The sequence below is a fragment of the Propithecus coquereli genome, unplaced genomic scaffold (assembly GCF_000956105.1).
Source record: "Propithecus coquereli isolate 6110/MARCELLA unplaced genomic scaffold, Pcoq_1.0 Scaffold3, whole genome shotgun sequence".
Taxonomy (NCBI): Eukaryota; Metazoa; Chordata; class Mammalia; order Primates; family Indriidae; genus Propithecus; species Propithecus coquereli.
The window spans coordinates 5,760,557-5,782,394 of record NW_012148618.1 but is presented as its reverse complement, the minus strand read 5'-3'; the positions used below and the strand labels follow the sequence as shown (position 1 = coordinate 5,782,394).

The following is a 21,838-nucleotide window of genomic DNA, read 5'->3' as shown; positions in this document are numbered from 1 at the left end:
ACTTTCTTTCCTGCCCTACAGTTTTTTAACATCAAAGATTTCTGTTTCACCCTGTCAGCCAGTCATGATAGAAAGCTGTGCGTTGCATTTGCTCTCCTGTCTGGAAACTGCTTGCTGGAGGTGGTAGGAGAGGTCCAGCCATACACACAGAAGATAATGTAGAACTCAGCTGCGTATCAACATGGCATTGCCCATTCACAAATGGTTTGAAACGTGAAAGGTATCACATGTCCAAGCAGGTACTCTGACCCCAAGGCTGCTTAAGGATTACAGTTTCTTCTGGGAGTTGAGGTATAGAATCTCTGGCCCAGGAAACCAGCAATGAACTGATATCAATGAACTGATATAAAAACAAAAGAATGGGATTCTCTTAATGACTGATAACTCCCTGCATCATAACTTGTTCTCCAAGATGAAGTTTACGGCTGTTTATTCCCCTCTCCACCCACGTATAATTCCATTTTTTCTTCTTTCCATTACATGAACAACAGCAATAACAAAATCATTTTTCTATTCTGGGAAATACGTAGTCTTGGACTTCTTCAAAAACAGTTTTGGTAAAGTTGCAACATTTTTGGTGAGAAAGATGCTATAGGATCTTGCTGCAACATGATCAAAATTAAGATCAATAATCAAAGCAGCAGTGTGTAAAGATCAAGGCTTCAACACTCCCAAGGTAACTGTCATAAAAGATCCTTCTCTTCTTCCATTACAAGGTGACATGTATCAAGCTTGGGTTACAAAGCTTGAAATCTCAGCTTTAAAAAAAAAAAATTGGAAAATCTTGGTATTTCTTCTAGTCTTATAATAGAGTGGACTTTGGACCTCTATAAGAAACAATTATCAAATGCTCTGCAATGTTCCCTTAAATAGCTTTTCATTGTTTCTGTGGCTTAATAAGGGACTTCTTAAAGAAGGCACGGAGCGCTCTCTGCAGATGACCTCAGAAAGAGGTGAGTAAAGCAAACATTTAGTAACGTGTCTTTCAAGAGCTTCCTGCAGGGCTGGTGTCACGAAGGAGCGTGCGAAGTCCTGCATCTCCACCATCCTCATTTCCATGTGTCTCCATCTTAGCTGGTGGTCACACTGGCTTCCTTCTGGCGCAGTCTTTCTTTCTGTTGATGGAAAAATGAATTTATTATCGTTTCTATCATTTTTCATTTCTCAAATTTTAACAAATTTTTCAAATTTTGGTCTAGAATGCTGAGTAGAATTGTAGCAAACACCTCAGAAATGAGACTGTCTCTATCCCTCTTTTCCTAAGTCCTTAGTTACCTGCCCCTCCCAACCTATCACCCTCTTACACTTCCCCCAAAACAAAAAAACCAACAACCAGCCAATCAACTAACCACATCCATCAACAACACTGATCTTTACCATGCCAGGCTGCTCTGTTCTGTTTTTCTTTTGTGACAAGGACCCTCACTTTGTAGTATTACTCAAAGACCTCTCCCATCCCCACTCTTGGCCCACTGATGGAATTAGGGAATGCTCAAGAAATAGTTTTTGGGGAGTCCAGATGTAGAAAAAAAATCACTGTTTCCAAGTTGACTGTATCTGCAAATGATCAACTTGGCAGAACTGAACAAAAGCTGTGTAATATGAAGGATAAGCAGATTGAGTCTCTGCAGAATGGCAGATCCATTTTGCCGTGGGTATTGAGGTTACTCCTGAGGTACACCCTTCTGAAGGGGAAGGCATGGAAGTCTCCTGAGAAGATGTAAAAATAAACCAGAGTATACCAAACAGAAACATGGACTCTCGCTCTTTCTGTAACGCTAGAGAAGTAAACATATGAAGTATGGCAAGGAGGAGTGCGTCTGCTCCTAGAGGAAGGCTAAAAAGGGAAAAGTACACTGTTTTGCAAAGAGCAGATACAGAGAGAGGCCCTTTGAGAAGGGCTGCTTGTGATCTATGACATGATGTTGAAGTGAATTACTAAATAGGCCTAGCTATATGCCTAAGTTGATGATTTTTAGACTTCCATCCTGAGTTTGGACCCCATCCTTGACTTGTCAAATTGACTCAGGAATCAGTTTACAAGCTCTTTTCTAATTTCTACCCACCACCCACACAAAGAGACAAATAATAATAATAATAATAATAATAATGAACCCTAACAATTTGAGGATCACAATGGGGGCTTGCTCACAGTGGAGGTTAACCTAGAAAAGACACCACAGTAAACCCACTGTCTCCCCTTTGTCTGCAGGGTGGTCCCATTCTCTCTGCCTTGCGAGAATAGGTTTGGTTGTAAAAGTCAGGATAGAGGCCCAAATCAAAGGCCTGGAGAAGGTGGTAGAGGCTGATGAAGAAGGAAGATACATATCAGGGTTGAGCCCACTGTCACTGAAAATCATCCAAATGAGTATAATGAATGCACCATGAAATGAGCACACAGGCTATGTCCGTTCAGGCAGGGCCATGTGCCTTCACCACGGCTTCCCCTGACCAAGCTCCATGGCCCTGACTTCCCCATTTCTCATTCATCAATCATATGCAGCATTCATTAGGTGCTGATGGGGTTGGTATGAGAACACCATGGTCAATCAACAGAAATAATCTCGCTTTATAATTTAGACCCCATTTAGATCTTCAAAAGATTTAAAGCAGCCAAGCAAAAGTACTTGTAATCTGAAAGCATAAAATAAGTAGTTGTGGGACATCAGGGCCCCTAGAAGGGAGGGTTGGAAAATGCAGGTGAGGAGAGTGATGCTCCCTCTGACCACTCATTGCTGTTCCCCATTGCAGGGTCCATCACAGCTGCTGGAATTCATAGTAACAAGAAAAATCGCTAATATTTATTGAGCTGTTATTATGTGCTACGCACTTTACATGTTTTTTATAGTTTCCTCAAAATAAACCTAAAGCAAAAGTAATATTATTTTCCTCTTTTCACTTGAGAAAGAAACAAAGTAACTTTATTAAGGTTTTACAACTATTAAGTGGCAGTGCTTGGATTTGAACTCAGACAGTTTCATCCCCAACATCCCAGGTTCCTAGCCATTCAGCCATTCTGACTATTGTCTGTGACATCTATGTGGACATTTACTGTGCTCCCTACTGAAAGCTGGACTTCAGAAGACAACTTTCTCTCAAACCTAGGAATACACAGGAGGTTTGGTTTCTAGCAAATGCAGAAATGTCAGGAGACCCTGAATTGGGTCCTGGTTTTTGTCATCCACTTGCCAAGTGACCCTGAGTAGGCTGTGTCTTTCTGCATCTCAATTTTCCCAACTATCAACACAGGATAATCCCTGGCCCTTTCTTTAATGGCAAAAAGGGACTGATGAGAGTGAATATACTTAAACATTTCAGGAAAAAATACTTTGAGATAAGGGGGACTGTGGTGTGGCTGGGGTGTGGAAAGATGTGAAATGGCAAGTGACTGAATTTGGTTGATCAGAAAGGACCTTTGTTGAGCTTGCGGGAAAGACACAGGAAGCTCTGTGTTGCCCGCGCCCCCCCCACATACTCTTTCACCATGTGCTACTCCGGGATGGGAACTGAGAATCTGGATACTACGTTTCATCTCTGAGTTTTATCCTTTAAATTCAGACATACTCCTGGGTGCACGTCGGTTATAATGAAAAATATGTAGGTTATGCTGAAAAATGCATCTCACCAGACTAGCAGTGGGATTGATTTTTTTTGTCTCCACTTTCTTCTCTGATGTCAACTTGCTGACTGATTCCTGAGCCATTTTCAATCTGAAATAGAAACAGAAAGCAGGAAGGGGAGAGGAGAGGAAAAGGAAGGAAGAGGAAAAAGGAAGAAGTCAGGTTAAACAGAAATCCAAATGCTTTTGAATAAACCAATTGGCGGTTTGAAAATAAATACAGGAATGGTTTTTTAATGCTTTCCATTATGAAATTCAAACTCTAATTAGGCATGAAGGCTTCTCTGCTTTATCGAAACTAAATTTTCTTAACTAGCTGAGAGGCTCATCTAGATGACCTTGGGAAGTCTGTTCTTGTGAACAATTTGATAGTTTCTGATAAATGGAATACTACGTGCACATAGCATTGTTTACTTCAATGCTGTCTGGCTTGCGATTTACTCAGCAGATAATACTGAGACAATTTTGAAAATTGAAGTTTTGTGGAAACATGAAAATAAAAATATTAATATTTACCAATTCACATCAATTTAAGTGAAAAGACAACTTATACAGGGTGTCCCAGAAGTTGCCATACATAGGGGAAATGGGAAATTGTAGCTAAGTGTACCTTTATTTACAAAATATTCATTACAAAATGCTTCCTTTGTATGGAGACTTTTGGGACACCCTATAGAATGGGGAAAATATTTATAATCATATCTCTAATAAGAGATTTGTATCTAGAATATATGAAGAACTCTTACAATTTAAAAAGACAAATTACATTTCCCCAGCTCCATCAGGCAAAAGATTTGAATGAACATTCCTCCAAATACTGCATAAAAATGGTCAATAAGCATGTGAAACGATGCTCAACATCATTAATCATCAGGAAATACACATCAGAACTACAATGAGATACCACTTCGCATCCACTAGAACAGCTAGAATCAAAAGGAAAGACAGTAAGTATGGGGGATGAGGATGTAGAGAAACTGGAACCCTCATATATGGTTGATGGGATTGTCAAATGTCACAGTCACTTTGGAAAACAGTTTGGCAGTTTCTCAAAATATTAAATATAGAGTTAATATATGACTCGGCAATTCCACTGCTAGGTATATAAATATATGTATAACCAAAAAATGGAAAACATAAGTCCATATAAAATTTGCATATGACTATTTATAGCAGCATTATTCATAATAGCCAAGAATAGAAACAACCCAAATTTTCATCAACTGATGGATGGATAAAGAAAATGTCATATATCCATACAATGGAATATTGTTGGGCCATAAAAAGGAATAAAATGCTTATATACACTGCAACACAGATGAAGCTCAAAAACATTGTGCTAAGTGAAAGAAGCCGGGACAAGAACACATATGATTCCATTTATATGAGATGTCCAGAACGGGCAAATTCATAGAGACAGAAAGTAGATTAGCAATGCCATGAGCTGGGCTGAGGAAAATGGGGAGTGACTACTAATGCTTAAGGGACTTTTTCTAAAATTGGATAGTGGTGATGGTTGCATATCCTTGTGAATATACTAAAAATTACTGTGTAATGAAGAGTACTAAAGTACTAAAATGTACACTTTAAAAGGGTGAATTTTACAGTTTGCAAATTCTCTTGCGATAAAGCTATTATTAAAAATTCACCAATTCAACAACCTGATACTATTTCTTACCCATCAAGTCAGCAAATCTAATAGTCAGGCAATAGCTATTATTCGTGAGGACGTGGGGAAATGAGAACTGCCACACAGAGCAATAGGGAGTATAAATTGGTACAGCTGGCTTTGGCAACATCACACAAAACTGAAAACATGCACACCCCATGAGCCATCGATTCCTCTTGCAGGGAGATACCTAAAAGAAACTTTATACACAGACACAGGGCTTTCACTGTGGCAATATAAGCAATAGTGAAAAACTAGAAATAACCTGATGATAATGACTTTTATTGGGTAACTTAATCTGGCCCAGGTACTGTTCTACTGGCTTTATTTGAATTAAACCATTTAATTTTCGCAACAACCCCGTGAGACAGAAACTTTTATTATTCCCATTTTATAGGTCTTAACATGTAATGTTAAGGTCTTATCATGTAATGTTCAATGCTGCTTATGTATTATATTCATTCAATACACAATATGAATATGATATAACCGTGTGAAAGAATGACCTAGATCTATGAAGTCAACAATCCCAGATATCAGAAACACGATATTGAGAGAGTGAGGAATCCTGCAGAGTGACACAGTGAAGAGGCCATCTACTGTGGTCCCCAATCCCCGGACCATGGACCGGGCTGCAGAGCTCCACCACTTGCCACAACCCCCTCCACTCGCTCACCCCCAGCCCCTGTAGAAAAACTGTCTTCCATGAAACTTAGGAAGAGTGGGCACTGCAGGAGGTGGGCAGTGGAGCTTCCTTCATCTGTATTTACAGCTGCTCCCCATCGCTTGCTCGCATCACCACCTGAGCTCTACCTCCTCCCTCCTCAACCCCACCTCCTCCACCCCTCCATCGGTGGAAAAATTGTCTTCCAGACCCTGGTGCCAAAAAGGTAGGTTGGGGACTGCTGAAGCCTCCAAAGCTCAATTGCAGAATTAATTCTCAGCCCTTCTGCTTATAGCTGTGTGACCCTGCACAAGAGCTCTCTCTCTCTATGTGCCTCTATTTCCTAAAAAAGGAGATAATAAAAATAATGCCTATTACATAGGATCACTGAATGAAGATGGTACAGTTCCAGGCACGTGGTAATCACTCAATAAATGTAACCTACTATACGTTGTATATATGTTTTTAAATTGCACCCACGAAACATTGCTCACAGATACATGCACGTGTATATAAACATAAATAACATATATCTGTATTTATATACAAACACATGTTTATATATACACATATAAAAGTATTCAAAAGAGACTGGAAAGATATCCACTAATTTCATCATAGAGGTTATTAGACAGATGGGGGAAGAGAATGGGACTGGGGGTAGTATGTCAAATAGAATTTCATTTTTGTCTACAGTGTTTTTTTAATTAAAAAAAATCTTAAAGATTATGTCACAAATGTTACAAATTGTAATTCTAGGTGGTAGGTACATGGATATGTTATGTTATCCTTTGTATTTTTTATTTAAAAAATTTTATTTTAAAAATTTCCTCAAAGATTCTTTCAAAACATTAAATATTTAAAGATCCACCAACTCACAGACATTTAAAAAAAATAAACATGCTTTTTCTCCAGGGTCTCAAATAAAAATCTTTTGTTCAATATTAATCATATACTTGTTAGCCTCTACAAGTGGCTGAGTGGCTTAGCTCTTAGCTAATTTTACATAATTTGCTTAAAACATACACTTAGTAATCCAATCTTTCAGCATACATGCACAAGTTAGTTACAATGAATTCAACATGCTGACTTGTACATTGGAAAATAAATAGAAACGAGACAAAGATAAGCAATGATTCCATAACCCCAGAAGAAATACATTTGTAAAGCTGCTCTGAGGATGGGCATTTGTCAATACTGACATGAGTCTGAGTGTATAGACCTCACTGTCTTCTAAACTTTTCCATTTACAGCAGGAACTGTGACTATACCCACATGAGAGAAGAATGCACTAAAAGGATCAAATCCAGGTCAGACTACATTGGAGACTCTAACTATTAAGAGTTTGCCAACCAAGATGATGGTGCTGTAAGTGGGGCCACAGCTTGCAGCAGTCACTCCTCCTGGCTTCTCTCCAGCCAGATTTCTTTTCAAAGAGAGCTCCTGCTAGGAACCCTTTAATCCCAATTCCGATGGAGTGGTTAGGAATTACTGTTTCTCTCAAAGCCCCCTAACTTTAAGAGAAGTTGTTTTGGGGTCATCTTTTGCTTTACTAGTTCCTTTTCACCTTTGAATTCTGGTCTCTTCTTCCAGAGTGGGTCTTCTACCATGCTTCTGTTCAGTATCACCTTGCCAATTCCCATGTGCCTTAGTGCCCCACTCTTCGTGCTCTGTGGTTATCTGGGGTGATGGTGATGGTTGGGGATGCAGAGGCAGGGGGCCTGGGAGCCAACCTATAGTCCTGTTCCCACTGCAAACCTTTTCCTACTGCTCAGTGGCTGTTCTGCGGACTGCAGGCAGTCATACATGCCTCAGACTCCCTAAGATAATTCCCATCTCAGTGATTCTATCCTGCTCTTCTCCAAGTGTTCTCATTCTATTATTATGTCTCCCTTTTACAGGACACTCTTGAAAAAGTGATGGGAGAAGCCATAGTTAAGTGGCAGGTAGCTTCAGTGTCAGCTAGATTTGATTCTCACTCCAACTCTGTCAGTTATTAGAAGATGTGGGTCAAGTTAATCGACTTTTCTAAATTTCAGTTTCCTTGTCTGTAAAATGGAGGTTAATATCAATCTCTTGTTATTATTGTGAGAATTAAATAAATTAATATATGTAAAACATCTGGCACATAGCAAGTGGTCAGTGAAGGATAACCATTATTGAACCTTTCATCAAAGAGATAAACAAATTCCTTAAGAATGCATGACAATAGTTCCTGACTACAAACTAAACAAGTAGAGGTATTAGCTCAGTATTATCTTGCAGTAATATCATTTAGCTGTGTCCTGAAAGCAAACCAAATCAACCAATGCTAGATGTAGCTGCACTGAGATTTAGCAAACCAAAGAACTCAGCTCAATTTTTCTGATCTGAACACAGATTCTAAGTCATGTCCAGAAGCTAAACATTGGTGCAAGTATGACAAAAAGGTTTTAAGCAAATAGAATAAGAGAAACTTTTTGAACTTCAAAACAAAGGTTGTATTTATTTCCTCACATTTTCCCTGGAAACCTATTTTAAATAAATAAAATTTAAACTTCAAATATAGAACTTCTAAGTAAATGTTTTCATATTAACCTTGTTTTTCTAATAACCAAAATAAAACTTGTTCCTTATAGAAATTTTATATATTTATACATTTAAAAATTATATTTTCAATTTATGCTACATATTTAAAAACATAAAGAAAAAGAAAGACTCACTGGGTATTTCAATACTTTTCTCAGAATGTAGTCAAGACATAATTGGACCAGATAATGAAAATTATCACATGCAAAGCTCTCAGCTAGACCTCAAGATCCATGAGGGCATTGATGGTGACTACAGTTTTTACTGCTGTGTCCCTAACCCTTGGTACAGTGGCTGGCATACATATGCATGCCATAAATAATTACTGAGTGGAGACCTATAGAACAAAATTATTGAAAAAATACTTAACTTTCTCAAACTACTGCTGACTTGAATTTCTTGAATATGCTGAGCCTGCCTGGGCATGTACCCCGTGCAGTTGCATGAAGCCCCTTGGTTTAATGCTTTGCTGTTACCATCTTAAAATTCATAGTTTTGGAACACAGGGCTTCACAATTGTGTAGTTGTTTCTGCCTGGCATTTCCCGGAACATTTAAAGTGATTTTATTAAGAGAGTGGAATATTTTTCAACCTTTTTTCTAGGGTACATTTATTACATAAAGAAAGGTAAGTTTAGTTGGATAGAGTTGATACCTCCCCCACCCTCTTTTCCTTGAACCTACTTCCAAGGTTCATTTATCTTACTGTTTTGTGATCATTTTTAGGCACCTGCCTTTCCCAGTAGACTGGAGCTTCTCAAAGGCAGGGCTAGGACTTCATTGTTTTTCTTTTCTCAGCATCTGGCACAGTAACTGGCATACAGTAAGTGACAATAAATACTGAATAAATAAATGATTACAAATGATTAGTCTCTAAATGATAAAAATTCAGGCATCCGTGGTAATGGGGAAAATATGCAAGTCCATTAAAATATAAAGTCCCTTAAATTTCATGTGAACATATCATCACCACTGCTCAAGACTGATCCTGCAAAACAAAAACCAGCAAATTTTTACTAGATTCACTGTATGTCCTTAACATGAGAGTCCACATCATGTTTAGAGGGCCAGGCTGTTTTTCAACTGTTTTTATATCATACCTATGATGAGAAACAAGTGGTTAAATATTCTGACAATCTAGCTTTGTCAGGTACATTGGTGTGATAGAGCACATCGGTAGGTCTTAGAAACTGCTCTGACCTGACAAGAGATTGACGTTTGAGCTGTCTGTCTACACTTTGAAAACGTCCTTCAAAAACTGTGGGCAGTGTCATATGGCTGCCTAAGAGGCTATAGTGGTTGCTATTGTTGATTGCATTCAATTCACTTAGAATCAGTGTTCTGGCAATTATGCAGGAAAAGACTGCAAGCTGGGGGGCTGCAGTTTGATCAACGTAAGAGGGTTTAAATAAATTTAAATCCAGTTTTGATCAGCCACAGAAGGTTTAAATGAATTTGAATTTAGTTGCCATCATTTGTAAATGCAGAGATTTCACATAAGTTCAAATTTATGACCCCTTTTATGAAATTGGAAGGTCTGACAACATTGGGGGGCATTACTGTGCAGCGACAACGGGGGAGAGCCTCAGTTTGAGGCCCTTACAGTGACTCTCTATCATATTCACAGCCCTGAGGTTTTCAGGAGAGTTCTCTTATACCTAGCACGTCTTATTTTTGTTGTCCTACCTGGACTCTGTAAGCTTTGAAGTTTTGGCTAGGAGACTTGATGGAAGGCTACTGTGATGGCCCAGGAGTGAAGGGATGAGAACCCAGACAGATGAAATAGTCTTCTAAATCTGCAGTTCCCAACCCCCAGGCTGCAGATGGGTGCTGGTCCTGGCCTGTTGGGGGTCAGCTGCAGGGGCAGGAATTGGGCCAGGCTACGCCAGAGTGAGGCTTCCTCTGTGTTTGTGGCCGCACCCCTTCACTCGCATCAACACGTGGGCTCCGCCACCTGTCAGATCAGCAGCCATTGGATTCCTATAGGAGCATGAACCCTACTGTAAACTGCATGCAAGGGATCTAAGTTGCCCTGGGTGGAGCTGGGGCCATGGTGCCGGCACTGGGGAGCGGCTGCAAGTGCAAATTGTCATTGGCAGAGAGGTTTGACTGCACGATGAATGTGGTGCACTTGGGTCATGCTGGGATCGTCCCACGGTCCTCCTCCCCACCCCACCTCCCAGTGGAAGGATTATCTTCCATGAAGCCAGTCCCTGGTGCCGAAAAGGTTGGGGACCGCTGTTCTAAATGATCTAGTTCCCTCCAATCTATTCTACTGATTAAGACGGTCTCAATTAGTAATACATGACTCTAAGGATATTACTTTCCTTCTCAAACACTTTCAATGACTCCTAATCAACTATATAACAGGGGTTAGCAAACATTTTCTATAAAGGGCCAGACAGTTAAATGTTTTAGGCTTTGCAGTCCATATGTTCTCTGTTTTGACTACTCAGCTCAGCTGTTGTAGTGTGAAAGCAGCCATAAAAAATGCATGAATGACCAGGCAATGCTGTGTTCTTATAAACTTTATTGACAAACACTGGTAGTAGCCAGATCTGTCTCATAGGCTGTAGTTTGCCAAGCCCTGGACTATACAGTGTATGATTCAAGTTCTTGAGCCTGGCAGTCCAATCCTCCTGTTCTAAACTCAGTTTGTTTATTTGTTTTACCTCTTCAGACCCAGCCAGATCTGCTGTGGTATTGATAGTATGGCAATTCAATTAGCTGAGTATCCCTGGACAAGTCACTTACCCTCTGAGCCTCAATTTCCTCACCTCTTAGAAGTGGGAATAATACTACAACTGAATAACACAGTTGCTTTGAAAAATCAAAGAAAACACTTTATGTGATTACTGATAGAGTATCCTTTCCCTCCCCTCACTCCATGTCACGGCCAAACAACTCACCCTTCTTTGGATGTGGCATCTTGCTTTTACTCTTCCCTCAATGACTGTCTTACTCGTTTCCATGTGTTCAAATTCTTCCCATTCTTCTATTCCCAGCGTAAGTGCCAAAGTCATGAAAGCTTCCTTCATCAATCTTAGCAAGAAGTAATTGCTCTTTTTCTCAAGTGAAAAAGCACTTTGTGCCTCTCTTAAGGTACTTAGGGCTTTTCATCTCAGAATTGGGTAGGTGTCTTATTTCCCTTAAACCACTGGAACCACTTGAGGACAATGACCAGGGCTTATGCATCTGGGATCCCTCCCTGTTCCTATGTCTAGCACTTTGCCACACACAAGTCGGTTCCTAGCAAATATCTATGTGACGGACAAATGACTTGCATGGATAATTTGTTTCTACCTTAACCAGTCTAAGTGTTTAGAAAATACTCAGACTTGTAAAATGATTACTTTTGGTATTTATCCTTAAGAAAAAACATGAAAATATTTTAAACAATCTAATCCAGTTACTGATTAGCTGATTGAGACTTAAGGAAAAAGAAAGGGTGCTCAAGGCCACCCAACTGTGCTAAATATTAATGTATATCAACTTATGTATGTATTCCAGGATTCTTAAAAGTATCTGCACTACTTTGCCCACAAGGAGACTGAGATGCAGAGAGGTTATATAACTGTGTCCCAAGTCTGGTGTTTGCTTCTCTCACTTCAGGAGGTCAGAACTTTTTTGTATTATGAAAGAAAACCTGCTGGTTAGACAATTTCTAGCTACATACATGCTCAACCTCCTCCTTGGCTTAATTGTTTATGGACTTGTTTTTGTTTCTGGCTTAGATGTTGGTTCTACTTTTGTTTCTGGTTTAAATATTTATTCTAGAATATCACCCATAGTTGCTCATGATTCCTCATAGGCAAGTACCTAGACTTGATTTTAAGGTATATATGGCAACTTCTACAAAAAATAAAAAAAATTGGTAACAACAGGGAAAAAAATCATACAAACATGTTGAGGGAAAGAAAATACTTACTGGATTCATAAATGCCTCAGTAAAATTTTGGAAAACCCTATCTTTTTCCCCTTCCCATTATAATGCTTACACTCCCTAAGGGGTCCCTGGGAGCCCCAGGAAGCAGCAAGTGCTGCCACAGTCTGCTGAGGAAAGACACAGTGTAAGATGGGACAGTGAAGCATGTCCTCTGATGTTCCTGCCTAGTCTTTACTCTATGGAAGTGGTTTGTAATTTTGGTTTCATATTAGAACCGCCTGGGAAGGGAGTTCTGCTTCCACTTAGAATGTGGAAAGCTGCAAGAGAACATCCTAACAATGAAAAGAGCTGGATGATGCACAAAATCATAATTTTTCTTCAACTCATCAGAGAGCAGGTGTCACAGGCAGCTAGGTGACAGCTAGGTGTTCAAAGAGGGACATGCCTTTCCAGTTAGAGGCTTAGGCTTCCCACTATCATAGCCTCATTTTGGGGTAGAGCCTAAAAAGTAGGTATACTCTAGTCTTGTTACAGGCTATATTTATTTAGATGTCTGTAGCTAATTCAAACAAATTCAGAATCCAGCCATCTATGAGACTGAGGAAGTACTATGTCTTTATTCTTTTGACACTCAGTATTTCATTGGTTCATGGTATATAAGGCACAAAATACTGAAATCATCATCAACTTTGTAACAACAGGGAGTACTTGCATTTTTGACCATAGGGATCGAGCACACTGGCCACATGAGAGAAGTGAGATATTGAGAAAGCGGGGCAGAGTGTTCAGGCTGTTTTACACTCCTTGTAACTACTGAAAAAAACAATAGTTTAGAGCAGTGTTTTCAAATTGTCTTTCAAAGAGCCTTAACGTGCTTCAGGGAGAGGGGCTGAATTAGAGAATCCTCTAGATGCCAATCTCTGCAAGTCCTGCTTCAATAGGAAAAACCTCACTTTGTGTTATATATTGGTGTTTCATGTATGTATGTGTTTGGACAAAAAGAGCTCTGCTTTTAAAAAAAAAAAAAAAAACGAATAATTTCTATGTATTGAATTTAACAGAACCTATTGAAGGTCCTGGGGAAAAGAGAAAAAAAAACACCTTCCTCTTCAGGAGAATGCCAACAGAAGGCTTTTTCCTAAAGAACTGTCCAGATGAACTACTAATTTAAGAAAATAAGTCCTCTTAAAAGGATGATTCTTCTGACAGTCATAGCCACAAGATTGCAGACTTTGGGCTCCAATAAAACATCAAATCTACAAAAATGAAAATATGACTAGCTCTACTATTCTCCTCCTCTTGTTACTCTCCAGATATGTTCTAAGTCTGTGAGATCATCGGTATCTGGCAAATACAGACAGGCACAGAGGGGACAGATCCAGATGAGCCAAAATGAGGGAAATAAGTGGGGTACCCATTCACTTTCCCCTCACAGAGGCAAGAATTACCTCACTTTTTATTATGATTCATTTTATTTATGGTCCTGCCTAGAATTTTGCTTGCTCTTTCTGATTTCTGCCCTCTTCTATTTTCCAATTTCTATTTGCTTCCTTTGCTTTTAATAACCTAAGAATGAAATTAAATGGGTCTATCTTATTACACCCCTGTGTAAGGCTCCTCCCAAGTTAATTCTGTGATTGTAGTTAACTTATTTTGGGTGGGTGTCATTTGCTCTTTCTCCTTTCCTTTCTTTCCCATTCTGCATATCTGTCTGAATTCTAACAAGACTGTCAACCTATTAACTTTTGAATAACTCTTAAGTATGATGCTAAGTTATCTTTTTAATGAAAAAAAGTCATGCAGGCTGACAGCTGGTGTCTGGATACAACTAGTCTCAAATCATAGTTCAGGCTGGAGTCTACACTCTAAACAGTGGGATTAACTTTTAAACAGTGTTTAAAAATAGGTAAATGGCTCTTGAAAAATACCATTCTCTTTTAAACACCTATTGGTGATATGTTAGAAATTCTCCTAAATGATAATGGTCAGTTCACTTTATCAAGTAGAGAAAATACAATCTGGTAATATTATTAATAGCAGGGCATACTTGTTAATAAATTACTTGTTTTTGTATTATAGACAACAGAACCAAAGAAGTGACTTTAGGAGAACAGGAGTGAAATTTTGGCCCATAGTGCTACTAGCTTCAAAGAAGCAGCCCTATCAGCCATCCAGTACAGTGTACCTAAAAACAACCACCGCATGGCCCAGATCATGCATATCTTTTCATCCAAGACATTCAAAGTCAATGGATTTGGAAATATAGACAGATAAAGGCAAAGAAAAGAGAGGCATTGAGGAAATGGATTCATGAAATGCATGTTGGCAAAAGCAAGAAATCTGATCAGCTGTAATGTGAAATCTCTTCAAAAGAAGACTTTAATATCACTCATTACTAAAGAAGGAAAGTGAAAATAGTCTAGAAAATGGACAAGGAATGATCTGTGCATCAACATGTAATATGTCTCTAAGACAGCATGCCGTAGGGAATACCCAAGTTCACTGAAAAGCAGGATGGTAAAAACTGAAGGTCCAAGCCACTACACCACCTAGACTTATCCTGAAATGTAAAGACATGTGACCTGAATCTCTCTAACAAGTACAAGAACTCTTCATTCTGATGACTCTTCTGCTATACATGGAGGAACACGATAAAAAAGGGAACATGAGAAAAACATGCCTTTGTCACTGGCCCAGTTAATTCTGATCTAGGGTCCTTTGAATGGCGGATAAGGTCTTTGTGGTATGGAAAAGGTATTGGTCTCTACTGCAGATCACCCTGTACAATAAATGACTTGCCATTCTGACAACCCAATATGGGTTGGCTTTACCAATCATTGTTATAGCTTCTCCTATAAGCTAAATGATGATACTTTTATGATCTCCCTTTAGGGGAAAAAGCCAGAGAAGGGATATAAGAAGCTGCAAAGATGAAATGCAAACTTGCTGTTCACTCCTTTGCCTTGATCTCTTTGTAGCCTTGAACTAAGTAACACGAGGCCGGGGCACAAGGAATAGCATTCAGACCTTGGGAAGGTGTGGTAGTGGCTTTCTTGCCTCAGAAAACCCAATATCACATGATTTATGGCACTTTGGATAGAAAAGACTGGGGGCAACATTTTGGTATTTTTCACATTAGGATTATCTGAAACATAGAGGGTATTAAATCACAAGGGTTGTTTTTAATGTTGTGTTTTCAGAAGGCCATGTCTACGTCTGGTCATCCCTCCTGCTATTGCCCAACAGCTTGAACATCAGAAGTAAGGCTAGCTATTCTGTGGAGTTTGTTTGGGTACTCAGGTCTCCATAAGGTCCTGTCCCCAGTTCATGGAGTCAAATTATTTCTCCATACAGTGGAAAAAGGAACTAACGTCCAGCTTTAGTTCTAAATAAGAGCAATCGTGGAGACCTGCTGGAGGCTGTGGGGACCACTTTCATTTCCATTCTTCTTGACAACATTCACTCACTAGCTAAGTCTGAATTCTTCATATAACTATTGCACATGGTTAACAGTTATAAAAGTCAATGACATAAGTAAAGTCACTCTCCACTATTAGTAAAAAAATAAACAATGTAAAGACCAAGCTCATTAACTTCACAATGTAAAGGGAAATTTCTTCCTCACTGCAGCAGCTGATGAAAACATCACTGACTAGTCTATGTGGAGTGTTTCCAAAGGGTAAGAAAATAACACTCAGAGAAAAGAGCCATAGACAATATGAAATAATAGGTAACCCAGGGTAACCTGGTTATTTCAGGCAGGCCACCAGGGCCACATACTAGACACACACTCTTCTATGCTCTCTTCATAGTCTGACCCTTGACCCTGACTGCCCCTGCACATCCTGGGTCAGCCTCACTAGCAGCCATGGTAAGACAGACAAGCAGGAAAGTAATACAGGTCTTAGGCTCAGCAATTTACACATCAGAATCTAGCTTTTAAAAGTTATTCCATGATAAATTAGCCCATCACTTCTACTTCCTAAATTTGACAAGCTTCCCTACCCCATTCTTAAATAAGATGTTTTTCTATTTACAAGTAAGGAAGTCCTCCTAGAGACGAAATTTCACCAGCTACACAAATCAGCCACTTCATAGTTTTTGTGGGCTATCACTTGTAGTACCCAAACACACTTTGACTTCAAGTGATTAATTGCAGAACAAAGTCCACTTCCGTCTACAGAGCTGCTTCTCCCCCAGGCTGCAGGGGAGTGGAAGTGGGTGGTGGTGGTAGGGGCCCTGGACTTGCCCTGGAATGCATGATCAGTTAAAGCCAATCACTCTGCACTTGGTAGACATAACACCCGGAGCCAACCCTGCGATTTAGGTGCAGAGTGAAAGGTAACAGCATTGTATTCATTTCCTCCTTCGGGGAGAGCCCTCTGGGAGACAGCTTGGAAACTGAAGTAAGCCCTGTGTCATAAATTTGCAAATTTAATTGAAATCATTATCCAATCCTGATAATGAAGACTTGCATGTGCTTGTAGACACCAACTCCCCCTTTTTCGGTTTTGAAACCTGTACCACCTACCAAGTCTCACCAAAAAGTAGAACTGACCAGATCCTGTTAACATGGGTGACTAGAACAAAAGGGGAAGGGGAGACTGTCGGGAGCAGGAGCCTCTCTGGCGCCCCTCAAATCATACTACCCAGGCAGCCCCCTACTGCATCTGCCTCCAAGGCGGGAGCTGTCAGGAGTCCCACAGATAAGTAATTTAGAAATATTCTAGATGAATGAAGGAGACTTACTTTGGGTTTCCATTGCTGTCTGCCAAGCTAGGGAAATAGAGTGTGAACAGATGCTCTCTAAGGTTCTGATCTGAGCTCCAAAGAGGTTTGAGGCTTGGCACAGCCATGAATCCAAAGGATCTCTACTTCCTTGTTTTTTTCTAGTTTTTTTTTTTTAAATGAAAGTAATACAGTCAAGAACAGAGACAGTGATTGTTTTAACCCATTAGCTAATCTTTCTTGTTCTGAACATGTCTATCCTCTTTGACAAAGCTATTAAGATTTGAGATTCTTGGGCAAAAGTGACCCATATGGGATACATTTAGGGAATTCTACCACCAAAATCCAAATAAATAAGATTTTTCATCTATCAGCGTCAGGCAGCAAATCTTGTAATCAGTTTCAACATGGTAAAAGAAAACACAGTGATCATTTATTTGTTCAACCAGTATTAGCTGAGTACCTATTATGTATAAGGAAATACAGGAGCTACAGAGAAAACAAAGCAGTGCGAGACATTGCACTTATCTTCTAGAGACCTATGATTTATTTAAAAAGAGAAAATGTCTATAACCAAATGAATGAAAACCAAATCATTAAATGCCAAAGTTGAAGACACAATAAACCCCCCTTTGGAGGAAAGATAGCTCATGGAGGTTGGAGAAAACATCACGAAGGAGGCAGTATCTGATCACTGGATTAAATTCCTCCAGAATAGTTTCATAGCTTGTATATCACTTGAGACACCATAGATATTTTTAAAGTATGTCTTTAAATGAATATCATAATAGATATTTTAAAAGTATAGCCATGCACTGCATGACATTGCAGTCAAAGACAGATCACATTTACAATGGTGGTCCCACAGATTATATAATGGAGCTGAAAAATTCCTATCACCTAGTGACAACTGTAGCTATTGCAATGTCATAATGCAATAACTTTGTTTTTATAAATTTAGTGTAGCCTAAGTGTTTATAAAGTTTACAGCAGTTTACAGTAATGTCCTAGACCTTCACATTCACTCACCACTTACTCACTGACTCACTCAGAGCAACATTCAGTCCTGTAAGGTCCATTCACGGTAAATGCCCTCCCTATACAGTATACCATTTTTATCTTTTATATCATATTTTCCTATGTTTAGATCTATTTAGATACACAAATACTTACCATTGTGTTACAATCGTCTACGGTATTCAGTGCAGTAACATGCTATACGGGTTTGTAGCCTAGAAGCAATAGGCTACACCATACAACAGTCTAGGTGTGTAGTAGGCTATACCACCTCCATTTGTGTAAGCACACTGTACGATGTTCCCACCATGACAAAATAGCCTAACGATGCATTTCTCAGAATGTATCTTCCTTGTTAAGTGAACATGACTGTATGTACTTAAATTAAATGCTATAAATTTATATTAATATTATGGGAATATGCAAGTACATGAGAGACTGGGTAGACCCAGTACTCAGAGAAGGATATACAGAAAAGAGTCAGGTAGTTAAGCTGATCCCAGGAATCACACTATGTGATTCCTCCGAAATGTGTACTGAGTTGCCTAAGTCCATATCTTTACAATGTGACTTCCCAGAATGTTCTCACCCCTTTTTCTTTACCAAGTAGCAGAATTCATCTGCTCGATGCTCAGCTCACTTCCTACCTAAAATTGTAGGAAATCAGGGTTGAAAGACACCTGAAAGATCACCTAAGTCCAGGAGTTCTTAAACTTGGCTGAACATAAGAATCACCAGGGAGGTGTCCTCCTCTCTCCCAGCTCTAGAGCTTACTTGGTATATTTAAATAAGAGGTGGGTGAAACCAAGGCATTTATTAAGACAACCAAATACAAAATGTGTTCCTGTTATGCCATCTCTGTGGGAAGCTTCTAAAACCACAGATTCCTAGGCTTCACCCCTAGTACCAGTTTGGGAGCTGCTGCTCTCCAACATTCCCCCGCTGGCTTCTAAATCTCCTCTACAACTCTCTGCCCAGAGTCATCCTGTTTATGGCTAAACATCTGCCTAAAGCCCTCCCCATGGCATCTATATTTCCTTAGGATCATTTCTTCCTCCAAACTCTTACATGACCCAGGATCTTCAATGCTCACTTAGTATCATTTTGACTGTTGTGAGGTTCTTTCTACATCAATAGACACATATCAAACCCTGTGCTGGAGAATGTATCACAGAAGATAAAATAGGCAACAGGTTTATGTCCTAGGGGTGGAAAAAGACACGTAAACTGCTAAAGTAAGTTGGAATGAACTGAATGCTAAAAGATAGTGAAGCAAAAATGCTGTTAGAGACCAGAGGAAAAGGTAGTTCTTCTTCTGCTTAGAGAGATTTCAGAAAATTTCTAGAGAAGCTGGTTCTGGAGGCAGTCCTTGAAGGATGGCTATATTTTGATCAGCAGAAAATAATTAGGGATGATGAAATATTAAGAAAATTTCCAGTGAGAACACAAGGCCAGAAAGTGAAGGAGTAAGAAACAGAAAGTGGTCATTGTGGTGGGTTCAGAGGGGATGAGGCTATAGGAAATGAGGCTGGAGAGTGATTTTAGGGCAGGTTTGGGAGGGTCATGCTATAATTTGGGAGGAAACATGGAACACTTGAAAGAGCTTAAGCTTTAGTGTCAAAAAAGGCCCAGGTCCTTATCCCCATCCTATTGATTATTAGTAAAACTGTGATGCTGAAAATTCATTTACTCTCTCATGATCAGTTATAGAATAGCAATAAACCTTCTTTTCAAGGCTGTTGCAAGGACCTAATAAGTTAATAAATAAAAGTATCAACAATGGCTAATTCTCTGTTCTTTATTTCATGAACAATGGAAAACAACAGAATATGTTTAAAGAGATAAATGTGATCTAACTTCTGTTTTAGAAGGATAACTGGATGCAGTGATAAGGGACATTAAAGAGGAAATAAAAGAGTGAGAAGGATATTTCAATAATCCAGGTGAGAGATGATGAAGTCCTGAATTAGGGTAGAGCCACTGCAAATACAAGATAAGAAGAACCACTGAGCATGCAAAACTGAGAAGAGTTAGCAACAGATAGAAAATGAATCTTGTAGCATTGGAGATAATTCAGGTTCCAGCCCACCTTTTGCTACTAAGAAGAGGACAGTGTTGGCAAAATCAAAAGTTAGGTAACCTAAGAGGAGTAGGACTCGGTTGGGATAGAATAATTTCCAACTGGGACATACTCAATCACAGATGCAAGTTGAGTATTCAGTGGCAATCTTTAGCATGCAGCAGGAGATTTACATCTAAAACTTAGAGAGAAGGTAGCTTCTGTGTAGGGAGACATAGGAAGTCTTGGCAAAGAGGTGACAGGTGAAGCTGTGAAAATAGTTGAAACCAGCTATAGAGAGAGTATAGAGCAGAAAGAAGAGCACTGAGACCTGAAGCTTGGGGAAGGTCCACAACTTAAGGAATAGAAGAAAAGGAGGAGCTAATCAAGGATGAAGGAGATATAGAAGGAGCAATCACCTTCGCAGAAAGAGACTTAGTGTACTGTCAGAGAAATGAGACATTTCAAGATAGAAAAAGCTATCATCAGTGTCAAAAACTAGCAGTGGCGAAGAGTTAGAAGGAGCCATTTCTTTTCACAATTAGGAAATGTGACAAAGTTTGCCAATGGTCTCGACATGTATTTCTCCCTCTTCCTTTAATAATGGAACCTATGAATCTTTAGCTGGGCACATGGCTCCCACATAACCCTACATTTCCTGGTCTACCTTGTGTATGGCCATGAGGCTAAATTCTGCCCAGTGGACTTAAAGTAGAAGTGATGTATGCACCTTCCAGCTCATGCTATTAAAAGGAAAGGGTGTTCCCATTCCTTCCCACTGGCCGTGGTGGTGGTGAATGTGATCTGAGCCATCTACAGCCTTGGGGATAAGGACCACGCTCAAGAATGGCAGCCACAAAATAGAAGGAAACTGCATCCCCAACATCTAACCTTCTTGCACTCAGATTGTTATGCAAGAGAAACATAAATTTTTCCTTTGTTTAAGTAACAGTTATTTTTGTCTTCGCTATGGCAGACAAGACTTTATCGTTACTGATATGGGGAGGAGTACGTGGTAAGGAAATGAATATAAACTATTCTTTTAAAAGAAGCTTGAAGGGAAATGATAGTTTCCAGAGGAAAGAAGGCCAAGAGATACAAGAGACATGTTCAGTTCTTAAAAATTAATGATCCTATAATTCTTACCATTTTTTAGTCTATCTCCTCTCCTTATTCAGGGTATATTTTTAATTTTGTAGAAGTATTTTAAAATTTATTTCTTGGGAAATAAGCAGGTTTTATTCTTTTTGAATATAATAATTCTGTTTGTTAGTTAGGACTTTGGGGCATTTACTGTTTTTATACTTGCACAGAACTGCTTTCAAATGTGACTTGGGAAATTTCAAAGTTTTGTCAATTACCTAGAGAGTGATTTTTTGTATTATTAAGGGATTTCTTTAAAATGTGAAGCTCCTTAGTAGTTAAGTATATACGAACCATGTAACTATTAATATATAACGGAGGGCCAGGGAAAAGAAAATTAACTTGTTAGAAGTTACTATAAGATTGTGTAGTAGGCTAGTAGGAAAGCAGAATTCAATAAGTAAAAATTTTAGTTTGTGGAGCTTTTTCCCAGAATAATCATGTAAAGAGAAGAATTCTCTTTGATTGCAGTGTCTACACTGCAAT

General features: G+C 39.2%; 1 protein-coding gene across 1 annotated transcript in view; it reads right to left on the bottom strand.

Moving 5' to 3' along the window:
* Positions 1-1,070: 1,070 nt before the first annotated feature.
* The window catches only part of LOC105814218 (formin-1-like), a 298,032-nt gene continuing 277,264 nt past the window's right edge, over positions 1,071-21,838 (bottom strand). Inside the window, exons 16-17 of the mRNA XM_012649117.1 lie at positions 3,626-3,710; positions 1,071-1,115 (exon numbers count right to left, since the gene is read on the bottom strand). Of these exons, the coding sequence (XP_012504571.1) occupies positions 1,071-1,115; positions 3,626-3,710 (130 nt within the window). The remainder of the gene's footprint in view (positions 1,116-3,625; positions 3,711-21,838) is intronic.